The 15,582-nt window shown below is 40.3% G+C and overlaps 2 protein-coding genes across 13 annotated transcripts in view; one reads left to right on the top strand and one right to left on the bottom strand.

Annotated features, from left to right (window-relative positions):
• The window catches only part of GIGYF2 (GRB10 interacting GYF protein 2), a 74,432-nt gene that overhangs the window by 25,174 nt on the left and 33,676 nt on the right, over positions 1-15,582 (bottom strand). For all 12 annotated transcript variants that reach the window (XM_054515947.1, XM_054515944.1, XM_054515955.1 and 9 more), the window contains one exon: positions 317-496. In XM_054515947.1, coding sequence (XP_054371922.1) covers positions 317-496 — 180 coding nt within the window. The remainder of the gene's footprint in view (positions 1-316; positions 497-15,582) is intronic.
• On the top strand, positions 6,159-15,356 carry KCNJ13 (potassium inwardly rectifying channel subfamily J member 13). Its single transcript, XM_036389051.1, has 3 exons — positions 6,159-6,263; positions 12,419-12,899; positions 13,731-15,356. Exons 2-3 carry the CDS (start codon positions 12,422-12,424, stop codon positions 14,351-14,353), a joined length of 1,101 nt encoding a protein of 366 aa, XP_036244944.1. The 5' UTR covers positions 6,159-6,263; positions 12,419-12,421; the 3' UTR covers positions 14,354-15,356.

Here is a 15,582-nt window from a genome sequence, read left to right as displayed (position 1 = left end):
AAAGAAACAGTACTATTAAAACCCTCTAATTTTACCAGGTACATACACACCTGGAGCACAATACAGACAAGTGCACACCTGGGAAGTCATGTTCCCTTAGATATGTAAGGATACTGAAGGTGCTAAAAGGAAAACAAAAAGTACACCATTTTATGCTAAACATTTCATGACCAAGAGCCTCACACATGCCAGAACAGTATTCAATGACCAAGACTACATGAACCTATTTTTTCCTGAACGTGGCACCTCCCTCTCCTCATGGCCTTTGCCCTCTCTCAGTAACCACAGCTGCATGTTTGCCCAGCTCTGCTCTCACCTGGACTGTGAGGACGCCACCTCTCCCCATCCCTCCGTGACCCAGCCAGTCGCCAGCCTCCATCCTCATCTTCCCCATTCTGCTCCTCCCTGAAGATGCGCCAGTTCTCGCTCTCAGAGCGGATAAATTCGTGCTTCCTCCCTGCGGGGACTGTCCCACCTTCCTCAAAGTTTGGTCTCACTGCAAAGAAAACACAGGCCAGTGAACATGTGTCCTGTCTTTAGAAACACAGAAATACAAAAGGGTTGAAATCTTGCTCTCTTGGAGGTAAAAAATGCACTTGAAGTGGTTATAGGAACCTAGAAATAGAAATTCAAGAAGGAAACATGACAGATTTAAGAAGTCCAGGTGCCTATGTACCTTGGGATGGAAAGACCAAAAAAAAAATCCAGAAGGAAGTAAAGCATATAAGTAATTAGAACATGGATAGGAAAGGCAAAGGAGGAAAAGGCAGTTTAAGAGATGTAAGGAAATGTAACAGAAAGAAGGCAAAAGTGTGCAGAGAAAAAGAATAAACTGCTTTATCATGATGTGTCTCAAGCTAAATGGGAGTACAGCAGAAACGTTTTATATAAACCAAACACATTTCCTACTTCTGTAATAAAAAGAAGGTGAGTTCTATTTATTTTATCCAACATACAGCAGTCTAACTATTAGAAAACACTGAAAATTTAAAGTAGCATTGAGGAATAAACGAGAAAAAACTTAGCAATGTAAACATGATGCTGTGAATCCATCTTCTGGAGAGCCAAGGTCAGTGCATGAAGGGCTAGAAGCAATTATGCCTGGGCTGAAGGATAAGTCTACTAGAAGTTCAGGAGACAGGATAGTCTTTTAGTTCCCAATGTACATTATGTTGTATTTAAAACAAAACATAAAATCCTCAAATACTTATGAAGAGAAACCATGTCAGAAAAGAATGATATAAATATTTTTATGAGAAGACTCCACATTATACACCAAGATTTCCAAGTCATACGCCACTACGCCAAGGTTTAACACAGATGCTGCTCCACTGCTGACTTGCCCTGACAAGACAGCCCATCACTGAAATAAGTTTTCTTCAGCTGTGTAGCACCAGAATTGTCACAGGAACCAGAGTGATGTCATTTCTTCACTGGTACTATTACCCAGTGTTAACCTGAAATTGTGGTGTTATCTATAAAAAGTTGTTTTCAAGTACTAGAGAAAAGTATACTGAATCTTCCTTCTTAAGAGTCCTAAAACCCAAAAATGTAAGATGCTATTTGGTGAAGTCTGTTTGGTATGCCTGCTTTCTTAGACAGGAAAAACACAAGAAAGTATGATCATGTACTAAGACTCCTGGGGTGGAAAGAGACATTTTTAAGTGTTTTGTTTAGGAAGCATGGGAGAATGTTTTCTTAGCATCAGGCAATCTTTTCAGTCAATGAAAAAGATGAGGAAACAATGAAGATCTGAAATTCTATGGCATACCAGACCTCTGTTTAGAACATGAAAATTCTTCTTGCTAAAGATACTGCACTTTGGAGACAAGAAGCACACACTGGCTCTCTACTTTGCATGCACCTTGGAGAAAAACTGGCATCCCTTCTCCACCAGCTCAAAACATTGGAGGGAAAAAACCTGTCTCTTTCTCCAGGTCTAGTTTTTCTGGAATACCTTCCCCTTATGTTGTTCCTGTTGTTCTGTTCCTATAGGAAGAGCTAAAGCACACTGGCTAATTTAAAGTCCAGCACCAGTACCAACAGGCAATGTCAGCTGTGAAGCCAAGTATGACCCAGTTACACCTTTACTTCACTGAAGGGCACATCTGGCTGAAGAGCACTTCTGGATTTGCTGGGCTTTGAGAAACAAAATCTGCAGACAGTGTATTTTGGGGAGTCTCTGGTAATACTCCAAATACAACAAAATTGCTAGAGGCACTCAACTCCCTTCATTTGGTACATGTGATGCTGGCAACTTTTTATCTGGAGTAGATAAATCTTTGCAGATGAGGGTCCGCCACATTCTGTATTCCCATGCTTCATGGAAAAGACAGGAAAGGAACAAGCCAGACAGAAAAATCTAAGTCTGGGAATTTTATGGTTTCTTATTTTTAATTTTTGTTATCTCAAAAATATCATGCAAACTACAGTAACAAAAAAGTGCAGGGAAGCCTCTCACCATTGCTCCTTGGATGGGCTTCCCAAAGTAGAAAAGCAAAAGGCAAAGCTGGAAGTAAAACACAGAGAGAGGTGCTGCAACCCAACAGACATGGGGAGCCTAAGTCCCAGACAACAAGGAAAGTGCCTCATTCTTTTTGAATTTATTTTTAAAATGCTACAAAGAGAAAGAGAGATCCAATTTCCTTCATTTTGTGGCACAAGACATTAGTTTTTTTTTCTTACTAAAACAGTTACCAAAAGAAAAAAGTTATTTGAATCACTATTTTGGGACATAAGAAGTAATATTTTTACAGATTTATCTATTATTTTCAAAAAACTCACAGCTATTACTTGACACTTATTCAGTAACATTAATTTTAGAGATTTTAGACTCTACCAATTAAGGGGAAAAATAGGGATGTTCTTCCCTTCCATTGTAAGTTCAGTTGATTCTGGAGACTGCTCTTTTACACAGACAAGCTCTCAGCTCACAGATTCTGTTCCACTCTTCCAAAAACATTTAGGAGAAAAGGTCACTTAAAGAATATTGTGCAGTCTACTTTGCCACTGTATATCCTGGTTTTAGCCCCACTGCACATCAACTCATGCTATAAGCAAATCAAGGCAACTCAGGTTCTGTTAGCCCTTAGGACAGCAGATTTTGTTCCCAAGAACGGAACTTTTTAAAGTCAGGTTTTCTATGCTGAACTTGCAGAAAATGGGGTTTGAAACACATCTCTATCTCTGTAGAGGCTACAAAACATCAAATGTTTGCCAAGATCAGACTCAACTGGGATCCTGCCCCTCTTCTGATTTTAAATTCTGTGGCATTACAAATGTAGAAATCAAAAAAAATCAAATATAAGGGATCAGCATTGTATTTATCTGAGCATAGGATCACCTGTGGTTCCAAAACCTTTCTGAACACAGCAGCACTCCAGTGTCACACCAAAACCTGTTCTGATGCCACATTCAGTGGAATTAAGAGAAAAAATGCAGTGCCTCATGACATACTTCAGTTTTCTGGTTTACTCCAGTTTTCTAGAACATCACAGCAAGCATCAAAGAACAAGGTATGTGTCCTAACAGGTCTGGCATGAGATGATCCTGAAGATTAGACAGACCAGCCAAGAAACTGGTTCTTTACAAACACAAACCAGTCACAGGTTAAGGACCAGAAAAATCAAGCTACCCAAGTGACAGAAAGACTCTGACAAACTGAATACAGGAATATTCCTACAGATTACATCTAAATTCATGACTTACAAAGTGCCAGCATATTCTTTGCAAACTGTTTCTAGATTTGAGAACAATCGTTTCAGCTGAAATGACTTAGATCACAGAGTCAGGACTTGGCAATGTTTTAAGGATGAAAGAAACTAAAATGCAATCTATGGTTTTGCCTTGGACTAATTGACTAGACTTCCTGAAGAGAAGGAGCAGTAAAAGGGCACCTCTGTTCAGGCCTGTCACAAAGCCAGCAATGGTGTTTACAGAAAACTTCAGACAGAGTGAGTGGTATCCAGCCAGAAAAGCCTGCAGCTGTGCAACACTGATTTGAACGGATACTGACTGTGCAGAACAAGACTGGATTCGGGGATGTGGCCCCATGGCAACGTGGTTATGGAGAGCACTTACTAACAGAATGGCAAATAACTCCTGCTCTCCAGGCTGGCAGCCCATGTTTCCTACACCATCCTCACTGTCTGCAAAGAGTAAACAGGAAAGCAATGACTGACAGCACTGCTGTTTCCTCTACACAGGGGCAAGAACCAGGAGAGCCTATTAAGAAATTGGACTTGCTCTCTTCTCTCTGCTGCCTGCTATGTAATTCTGCAAAAGGAAGGTAAAAATAAAAACCTTTGCAATGTTTTTAAAGAAATTGAAATAACTTTGCCTAAATGTGCAATTGCTTCATTTATTTTACAGAAGAATAAAATAAATGTCCTTAAGATGATGCTTCTAGAGAAAGACTACCTTCTCAATGGAACACTAAGGACATGCTAGAAACACCAAAGGAATACAAATACCATCAAGTGACTCCCAGTCACAGATCAGAAGTTCTGAATCCCATTTCTAGCTTCCAATTTTCAACCTCTCTGCATAAATTCTCAATCTCAACAGCAGGTCTCAAAAACATACTATCAAATATAACCCCATATTTTTTCACTAAATTGTCCATTATCTACTGTCACCAGTGTGAGCCAATAGATTCAAAGGAATTAACCAGAGTTTAATACTATAGCACACCTGAAACACACATTGCACCTAATTCACCTAATTTTATACAACTGTATAAAGATTTCCAACTCATTCAGTTGAATTAGATTAGAAAACCACACCAGTGACCACACAGCAAATGCTTTCTACAGTTCAAAAGATGGCTTCTAAGAAAATACTGTTTGAAACCAAAATCCTACTTGTGACTAAGTGAGGCTGTCTGCAGTGGAGGGAAGGGTGAAGGGCAAGCCACACCATCCTACAGCCTTGTCACACTGGTGGGAGTCCCCTGGCACTACATTATTTGCCCTGGTTTTCAAAGTCACACTATGCCTATCAACTTTTAGTGCTGTGCCTGAACATGTATTAAAATGTTCCATTCTAATGAAGCAAAAAAATTAATGTTTTGCAATTTAGGGTTGGGGGAAGGTTAAAGAAGGAAAAATAGGGAGGATTTGTTTCCTAAGCAGGAAAGTCTACATTAATGATTTTCCCAGCAGGCCTTCAGTAGTTTTACCGCAAACAACCACGGCCTTTGTTTCTCAGATCCTCTTACATCTGACGTTCAGTCAAAGCCCTCACATCAGCAGCTCACCAAGGGATGAAAAAAAAAAAAAAAAAGTGAACCAGTACTGTGTTCCAGAGCTGTCCTCAGAGCTGGTCCAGCAGGAAAGCACACTGACCACTCTGCACAGCTGCTCACTCAGACATACCCTCAACAAACCCTCTCATTTCATGAGTGAAAGAGCAAACAGCTTAAACAAAAGTGGTTTCATCTGCCACATGGAATCAGCAAGCCACCTAATCTGCCTTGTTTCATTCCTAGGCTTTAGCAAAATCCTGTGATTAATTCCATGTTTTCACAAAGAAGCAATGTGGAGATGGAAATGGCCAGGTCTGCATCTTCTGAGCAGCATTAGGCTGCAATTCAGCAACAGCGTCCTGAGAGCACAGGCTGCACCATGAGCTGCATCCACCTTTGCACTCACATTCCAGAGCTTGGGAGCTAACAGCAAAGGAACAAGTGGAGCAGCAGGGGGACACAAGAGTGTCTATTCTCTCTTCACCCAAATGAACAGTAGCTCACACTGGTTAGAGAAAATATATCAGTGAACAGTGTGGGTTTTCAGCAGCAATACAGGAACTTTTCCAAGGGAATTGTGGCCTTTTCTACTTTCATGCAAAACTTTAGGTTATACAAACCTAAAAAATTTTCTTGATTAAGGAGATGAGGAGGAAGGCACCCTTCTCCAAGTAAGTGTTTGAGGATTTCTCCTTAGCTGCTAAGAGTTTGTGTTGGGTAAAGAAATGCTCCTAACAAACCAGCATTCTTTTCCACATGATCAGAGCCAACCAGCCCCCCTGCAGGCAAAATGACCAATCAAATCAGCTTCAGATGGAAACCAATCCCCCCAGCATATAAACACAGGAATGAGACATACAAACCCATTTTTAAAGGTTTTAGGGGTTTTTTTTAATCTTTACCAACCCCTTGTGGGAAGTTTCTTACTAGTGCTGGGACCAGTACACCAGACCAGAGCAGTCCCTCTCCTGGAGCCCAGGTTATCCCCTCCTCCTGCACAAAGACCCTCTAAAGACTGGTAAGTACACAAAACCATCCTGTTTTTTCTTTTTTTTTTTTTCTTATTGTATAATTTAAATTGTTCTGTCACTCTTTAATCAAAAAAATCCAAGTTCTTTTCAGAGCAGAGAGTTTCATTTCTAAAACTTGCTAAACTGTCACCTTAAACAAAATGGTTGCTGATTTTTCCCCCTCAAAAAGAAGAAAATGCTGTCTCGGGTGACCAGAGCCCTAAGAGCACACAGAGTAAATCCAAAGTCTTTAAGCTGTATTTTTTCAGAAAGTTTTTGAGATAAGTGCTGGAAAGGCTCTGCAGACAGGGAGCATTTGCAAGCTCCAGCTCCAGCAGGTGGGTGTCATGAAATTGGCCAAGAATTATGAAAAAGACATCCTCACCTTGCTGCACTCATAACTGAGCACTCAGTTCCATCACAAATTAAAAGAGACAAGCTTCACATCTTCAAATTTGCTTTTACCATCTCCAATTATATTTCACATATCAAGAGTTTTCAATCTTTCAATCAATGCATTCATCCCTGTGCTTATGGACACAGAGTGAGCTGGCACCGCTGCCCAGGACTCCACACAGGGACATGGAGTGAACTCCTCTGTCCTGCACAACTCAGCCATTCCAGGCAAGCCAAGGGAAAGCCTGCATCTCACAGGGCAGGACTGCTCCTCAAAAACAGCAAGTTCCACAAAAAAAGCGTGGCAGCAAACTTCTGCAGCCTTACATCAAATAAAACCCTCCCTAGTAACTATCAAATTACTCCTCTGTTACTAATATTTAAATCTGCATTTAAGTTTCTTTTAAGAATTGAATATATACAGGAATATTTTACAACCTTTACTAAGACTTTGCTTAAATGTTGCTTTTCTGCTTCTCCAAAAGTGGCCAGACTAGTTGGTCCACTCAAGTGCTACTTCAAAATCAAGAATTAGTGTTCATATGGATCCTCAGAGTACTTATGTGAAAATACATTATATATAAAATGGAGCACTATTTAGCTTCCCAGAAATCAAGTATAGAAGCAGCTTTTTTTCCTGCATATAAAAGGAGACATACTCTCCCATTTTATCACCTCTTTCTTTAAAGTGCATTGAGTAATAAACTGTCACAGAAAGTCCAAAGTATGAGCTCTCACATCCTATCCTTTATGGCACTTGCTTCGAAAAAAGTAACTTGGGGTCAACAAATTCAAGTTTCCATTTTAACAAGACCTACTTATAAATGTAACAAGTCCTGAAAGCTTATCTTAATTCTGCACACTGCTCAGAAGTAACAGTTTTGTCACAAACTACTTCCATTCATCTCAATGAGGCATTAGCTACAAAACCAAAAGGACAAATATGTTTGAAATGTTAACTGTTCTACTCACAACAGAAGCATGAGCTTTCAACCAATGCAGCTTCTCAAGCTGAATTACCTCCTACATTTCTAAGACTGTCCCCTAATGTAAGTTATATGACTCAGTAATTTCATCCATACTGAAAAAACCTCCATTTCCTAATAATAACGCCAGAGCATCTCCAAGGATGGCCATTCAGTCTAAAAAAAATACACAATAATCTAAAAATAAAACCACACAGAATAGCCATTTTAATAGCATGAAAAATGCCTTTACAAATCCTAATCTTAGTCTGTTCTTGTTGCAAAGCGCAGAGGCAGCAACAGACCTGCACAATCCCAGCTCAGAGCAGACAAGGTTTAAATCTGAAGCTTGTATGTGATCATGCAAAGCCAGGTCAAGTAAAGAATGAATGTACACATCCCCACAGGGGCATGCCACCACACAGATTCTAGTAAATCTTGCTTGGAATCATGCTGCAGTTATAAAGCAGTTTTTGCAGTCACTCCCAGAAAATAGCAAGTCCTCAAGACCACTTTCCTGTCAGAATGAAGCAGCACAGCATAAACTGTTTTAAATCCCTTCCAAGGTCAATTAGAACAGACTTTGTTAAGACTAGAAGCTGGGCAAGTAGGGCAACACTGCAGAAGTCTCCTCTGAACACAACTCCTCACTCAGGCTCCTCAAAAGGTTGCAGATGTATTTGTATATCAAGCTGAGAACAGGCTGGAAGTGTCACTTTGAATGCCTTCAACTGAGAAGGCAAATTTAATTAAGATAGTGCTGCAAATAAGTTTCCCTGCAACCCTACCAAAGTCCTAAGAAAAAGCTAAGCAAGAGGAAAGGAGAGAAAATCAACGTGGTGGCATGGAACAGAAAGTCAAATGGTGCAATCCTTTATTGCATTCTGTTGACTTTCTGTTCCATGGTGGCATGGAACAGAAAGTCAACAGAACGCAGTAAAGGCTGTTACAACACAAGGAAGATGAGCTCAATCTAAAAAGCAAAGCATGGGAGAGCCACATGCTGGATCATGAATTTCAGAAATGCAAGCAACATCCCAAAGCTGTACTGCAAGGTTTTATCACACATAAATCATTAGCCAGCCAGGTCAGTTTAGAACCTGTCCCACTGCTAGAAGGAATCTGTGATTTTTTTAAAAATTAGTACTCACCCTACCTTGATTTGTCTTAGAGAAGTGTTTAAAAGAAAGAAGCCAGGATGAGGGAGAAGATGATAAAAAGACCGAAAACCAAAAAAAGCTAAGAACAAACTGACACAGTGGTGTTGGTGATAATTTAGCTTTCAAGGGAAGGTAAACAGGAAGGATTAGACACAGCAAATGTGTGATAAGGGACTGGCCACCATGCCAAAAGAGGTTTAGAAAAGTGATTTCTGACAGTTCCTGTCTTTCTAGTCAGGGGCTATCAGCTGAGAAATGGAGGTACAAGAAACACCAAAGCTTCATCAACAGTTGCATAAGTCAGGAACCAGAAAAAGCAAAACCCACCAAGTAACATAACACAAAGGGTGTTGAGAGAGATCACTGGACAAACCTGGGTAAGAACCATTGCATGTGTGTTATAGCAGAGACAAGCATTCTCCAAAAAACACTGAATTTTTCTTCTCAAGTTGAAGATTTGAATGTCTTTCCTAAAACATACACTGAAATGGGGATTAATATGGGGTCAATCAAGGACCATGCAGGCAGGGGATTGAATCAGGTGCTCTGAATTGTACTTTGTAACTTTATTAATTTATCACTAACAAGGAAAGAAGGTATTTATTTTTTTACTATGGGCAAGGAAAGGAGTAGACAGAAGACATTAACACTTTCTAAATTCAAAGTCACATCTGCTCCTAAGCTGCCCCTGCTTTTGAGAATAGAGAGGACTGATCCTCCAACCTGGGCAAGCTATTTTCCAGGGGGCAGTTACTCTTTTGCCTCATACTCACACCCAACTGCACTGCTCTCAGCATCTATTTGCAATTTCTTATCTGTTTTTCTCACTCCAAGACTTGTGGCTCTTAATTCATCAACAACAGCGCTTGAAAAAAGGGGTTTTGGAACTCACACATTTCCAATGCTACCCCTGCCACTGAAACAGAAAACTAACATTTTTAACAGTCCTAGACTAGAAAAATCAGATCACTGTACCAGTGCATAACCTGGTTAAACTCAGAAGGCAAATTCACCTGCTTGGGAGTCTCAAGGAGCAGAGTCACAGGACTGTTCTGAAATGTGCTGTTGGGGGCTAATGTAGGTTCTCTTTCTCAGGTTTCTTCAAAATCTGTCAGGAATCAACCCTCCTCCATTGAATAAATCCTAAAGAACCTGACTTTTTTCAGAGTTTAAGACAACATTAAGTGATTAATCACCACCCCAAGAAGCTCCTTAATCAACAAATCTGAGATCCTATAATGGTGACTGCATTTGCTCTAAGTCTGTAGTGTTCAAACACACAGCCTTAGCACTCATGAGAAAATCTGAAGCACAGCCAAAAATAATGTACCATCTTAAGAATGTTTTCCCTTTTTTCTTAATGTACATAACACCACAGAAAGGCTTCTGTCACCAATCAGTCAGCATCAGAATCATTTCCACAACATCTATTTGTTCTGTAAACCCATATTGCTTAGAGTCTACAAAGCAGATCCTGCCCTCAAAGTACCACAAGAATTTACACAAAACCAGAAGCTTTGGCTTTTTGTTGTGCTTTGTTGTTTTGGGTTTTTTGTTGGTTTGCTGGTTCGTTTTGAATGCATGATTCACTCAGAGGCATTTGCTCTGCAAGTGTTCTCTATTAAAACAAGGAAGTGTTTCTTGTGAGTCCTGCTTACTCTGATAAAACCAAGGCACTGTTCAGAGCTCATTTTGAGCATGGTCCTCATAATCCTTTCCATCCAGAGATGCTCATTTTCCAGGGCCTTCAAGGTCTCCACAAGGGCTCATCTAAATCTTAGCACAAGAACTGTGCTCTACAGACAAGTCACTAATCATTGGATGACTGAAATACATATAATTACATTCAGGTTACTGTACAGCAAGAGTGAGAACTGCCATTCAGGGAGCTATGCAGCAGATTGAAGAGTCAACTCAGTGAAGGTGGATGGACTACAACCAAAATCCCCCAAGAAAAGTAGCCTGGTACCATGTGCCAGGAAAACCTCGCTAAGTCCACTGCACTCTCTGACACAGGGAATGATTTCAAAATATTCCTCCTGGGAGATGTGAACTGGAAAATTAAAATAAGGGGAAAACCACCAAATTCCACTCAGGCCATCATCTACTTTATCTCCCTCTGACTACAGCACGGATAGAAGTAATAGCTGGATGGTTTTGAGAAAAGAAAAAAAAATTAGCTAAATAGTCACTGTGATGTCAATCCTTGTACCTCAGTAGGCATTAAACACAAGTAAAAGCAAAAGAGAATCTTCTGTAGTTACTAAAATTTGGTTGAAGGTTAAGCAAAGCAGGCATGTAAACTGCTGGTTAATGGGATCAAAGATCACAAGACAAATTTTCACCTACCATAAATTCATTCTGAATTTCAGGATCCTTACTTCTAATGCATTTCAAGAGAAAATTAAGATGGCACCGTTGAAAGGGAAAAATCCAATTCCTCTATGAAAAAATGTAATAGACTGAAGCAGCCATCATTCAAAGAGAAGTCAAAATCAATAGAAAACCAAAACTGACCAAATACACCATATATAATTATCGTTTGCAGAATTTACAGGTATTTTTAAATTCTCTGTTGTTCTAGCAAGCTTCCTCACAACCTTCTTTAAACAGGCTGTACACCTCAAGAAGTCTCTATTTTACCCAAACCTGTACTTAATTTTAATCTGCCCCAGGTGAACTTTAAACATACATATATAAAATGTATGGATTTGAGTGACCACTGTCTTTTCGAAAGACATTCACCAGCTCCAGCAAATTCCACAAGCTCTGAGGTTTAAAACCAAACAAAGGACCCAATATGCCAAATACCTACAGATATCCATTTTGCTTCCCATATCTGCAATTCTACTTTAATTCCCATATGCTTGCTGTCCTATTTTACTTGGTCACTAGTAAAAATTGAACTGCTCAGGCAGACTAGACTGGAAAATATGTCACAGTGTATTTTCTGAATTGCTCTCCTGGCCTCTTTTTACCTGATCCTTACATAAACAGCCTCAGACTCCCAGAAGTAGCTCTGCCCTGAATACTCTAATTCTGTTTAACTGGACATGGTGGGTGCAGACAGGAGACAATTCTTGAGCTAGAAGAGTCAGAAAGGGCTAGTAGCTATAGTACAACATTGCCCAAAAATGCATAAATATGTTACAGAGATAATATAACAAACATTCTTTCCTTAGCACTATACTACTGTTAATAGTATTCTTAATAGTACTGGTAAATTATTATACTCTGCTCAAAACAAGTTACAAAATCTGATATAATCAGCAAAGTTCAGTGCCTTTTCACACACAGTATGCCTAATCCCATCCCACTCACCCCTAAAGCATTAAAGCATGTGACCCCTATGTAAATTTAGGAAGGTAAAGTATGAAATTTTTATTTCAACAGCTAAGCAGGGAGAATTTGAGAAGTAGTCAGATTTTTCAACCTAATCTTTTCTAGCAAAGTATTACCACAAACAGTGGTAAATTCCTCTCCAGGCTCCTGACTTAATCTTCTCTGGATTGCAATGTATAAGCCCTCCTTTGTTGGCTGCAGTATTTCTACCCCTGCTGATGTGTCAGAAGCTGTGACCATTAGGCAAAATACAAATATGTGGCATTGTATCACTTTTTTTTCCTTTCTTCTCCTTTCTAGAAGATGACGACAGACACGCTAGAGAGCAATAACACCAAGTCCAGCGCTCCCCTCCTGACTCAGAGGTCCCTGAGGCTGGTGACCAAGGATGGGCACAGCACGTTCCACATGGCCGGGGCCCAAGGCAGAGGTGTGTCGTACCTCCGAGACGTGTGGGGGATACTCATGGACATGCGCTGGAGATGGATGATGCTCGTCTTCTCCGCTTCCTTTGTCCTTCACTGGCTGGTCTTTGCAGTGCTCTGGTATCTGCTGGCTGAGATGAATGGGGACCTGGAGCTGGACCACGATGCTCCACCTGACAACCACACTATATGTGTCAAGTACGTCACCAGTTTTACAGCTGCCTTCTCCTTCTCGCTGGAGACACAACTCACGATTGGCTACGGCACCATGTTCCCAAGCGGGGACTGTCCCAGTGCCGTTGCACTGCTGGCAATCCAGATGGTCCTGGGGCTCATGCTAGAAGCCTTCCTCACAGGTAATCCTTCCTGCTGCATCTTTACACACAACAGGTGTAACAACTAGATTTAAGAATAGCGCTAGAAATAAATACTGTTCATTTTGATATATGAAAGAACAATTAGGGCAGCCACTACAAGGATGACAAAACTCCAGCTATGTCGTACTAGAACTTAAATGCCTTTAATCAACAAAAGACAAATAAGGTGTTATCAATATCTGGACTTAAGAATTTCAATATTAATTGGAAAATACTTGTGGTGGATCACAACATATCGCTCTCAATCATTTATTTCTTATACCATTCTCTCAGCTATTACCATATAATTACAATATTTAAAGTCAATTTGTTTTGATTTTTAAGGTGTACTTTGATCTACCTGAGCTATCTTCATTGATCTTTAACTCAGTGTTTATGTATTCCTTGGTACCTAAGTTCTTACAATGTCACAGCTATTCTGAGGTATTTTAAGTTATTTAAAATATTCTTCATGTTTAAAGTAACTCAAAATACTTTGAAAATACATAGGCTAGTTTACTGTGTATTAGAAAGAGCTTCTACAGTGTAACATATCAAGATCAGTTCCAATTACAGTAAGTTGGGGCAAGCTAACAGCCTCCTTACACCTACAGTTAACTTCCAAATATTAATAAGTGACCATAACTTAGGAAAAGTAAGTATTTTAGGAAAGCTATACTTCTTTGAACAAAAGCAGGTTAATATGATGCCAACCTAACAGTTTCCAAAAATGGTCTTTCCAGCCTCAGTCTGTTTCTGCTCCCTTGGAACCCGCAGGGAGCCAGCCCAGGCCCTGTGCTCACACTGAGTTTGTTCTTTCCCATGCCCCAGGTGCTTTTGTGGCCAAGATTGCACGCCCAAAGAACCGGGCACTCTCCATCCGCTTCTCTCGCTCCGCCGTGGTCACATACAGCGAGGGGAAGCCTCAGCTCATGTTCCAGGTGGCCAACACTCGCTCCAGCCCCCTGACCAACGTCCAGATCTCTGCTATACTTTACCAAGAACAGGAGAGTGGCCAGCTGCACCAAACTACCATTGACTTTCACCTGGACAGCATCACTGCACATGAGTATCCATTTTTCATTTTCCCTCTGACCTACTACCACACCATCACTGCATCCAGCCCACTGGCTGCTCTCCTTTGGAGAGAAGCTCCTCCCCACTTTGAGCTGGTTGTTTTCCTGTCAGCTGTGCAGGAGGGCACAGGAGAAACGTGCCAGAGGAGAACATCCTACCTCCCGTCAGAGATCCTGGTGTACCACCGCTTCGCCTGCCTGCTAGCCCGCAACGCCAAAGGCGAATACCAGACCAAGATGGAGAATTTTGACAAGACTATTCCTGAGCGCCCAGCTGCACCTGACTCAGAGCGTCCAAAAAGGACTGACAAGGAGATCCGCATCAATGGACAGCATATCGACAGCCTCCAACTCTCTGAGACTGGCCTCACAAAGTAGAGAGAGCAAACCTTGAACTTTGTGCTTTTTTAATTATTATTACATTAAACTTGTGGGTTCAGTTTAAAAACTTACTTCCCTGCCTGCCCTGCCATCTTCTAGTGATCTCTCTCTTGTAGTCCCATCCTTCTGATTACAACGTGATATACAGAGTGAAGAGAATGTGTGTGCCCACTGATGAGAGGCTGCATTAACCACCCAGTATGAAGTCAGGTGCCTGAATCACAGTACTAATTCTTGGGAAATTAGAAGAGCTTTCTGCTGAATTCGCCAGACTATGATTAAAGCCACACTGACCCCAAAAGGAGAGATCTTCAAAACTCCTAAAGCTGACCAAAGTCATAATTAACCAGCTTGTGACAAAATGGACAACAAAACAAAAGCAGGAAACAATATGGGGTCATTCAGTGAATACATGAGTTCTGGTATAAGTAACTCTGTTCATCCAAAAGCCTAGCTTTGCTATTCTCTCTTCTAACTCTTTGGGAATACAGACTTACATCATTTTTCGGATGGCTGAAAGTCCTGCCAATCTCTCATGGCAGTGAACAGCACTCTGGCTGTGCTTATTAAGCAAAATTATATATCCTAAGTGAAGTTCTTCATTCTGCCAAATAAGAGAGCATCTCACTCTCAGACAGGTCTATGAAGACACTATCAAAAAATCTCAGTGTATATGACAAATACTGCAATGGAAATTTTTTCTTATTTGAAAACACTGAATAAATTATTTAGCAGTGGGAAAAAAAAAGACTATTTCTAATGAATGAATGTAGAATTTTTTTTAAAGGCCCATACATTCCAAATGTTTTCATCTTTGTGCTGCTTGTCTCAAGTATATCTGACCCAGAAGGACGCACTATATATATGAGAAGTAGAACTGCATCCATTGATATTTTATGCTTTCTAACATCAATCTTTGCCTGTACACACAGCACAAAAAATATTTAGAGACACTTGAATCAATTTTGAAATAAAAAATTAAAACAAGCTATACATGAGACTTCTGTATTTAAGTGCCTCGTAAGCCTACTGCAATTAAGACGCCACTCTGAAGCTCCTAAATAATTTAAGATGCTAAAAGAAAAACACAATGATGGATAACTAATTCCAAGCTCTCAACAAAAGCAGTGCCTATTAGGTGTTCATACCTGAACACTCAAGTAGAATTAAAATACAGTTACCTCTCAAAGGTAAAAGACTTCTCTCAGAAACCCAGATGGCATAAA

The sequence above is a fragment of the Molothrus ater genome, chromosome 10, assembly GCF_012460135.2.
Source record: "Molothrus ater isolate BHLD 08-10-18 breed brown headed cowbird chromosome 10, BPBGC_Mater_1.1, whole genome shotgun sequence".
NCBI classification, from domain to species: Eukaryota; Metazoa; Chordata; class Aves; order Passeriformes; family Icteridae; genus Molothrus; species Molothrus ater.
The sequence above is the reverse complement of the archived record's forward strand: the minus strand, read 5'-3'. Positions and strand labels throughout refer to the sequence as shown.

Excerpts from the sequence above, each read along its gene's own strand:
- KCNJ13 (XM_036389051.1), top strand. The coding sequence starts at position 12,422 with ATGACGACAGACACGCTAGAGAGCAATAACACCAAGTCCAGCGCTCCC. Across the intron at positions 12,900-13,730 it reads GCTAGAAGCCTTCCTCACAG|GTGCTTTTGTGGCCAAGATT; the intron begins GTAATCCTTCCT and ends CCCATGCCCCAG.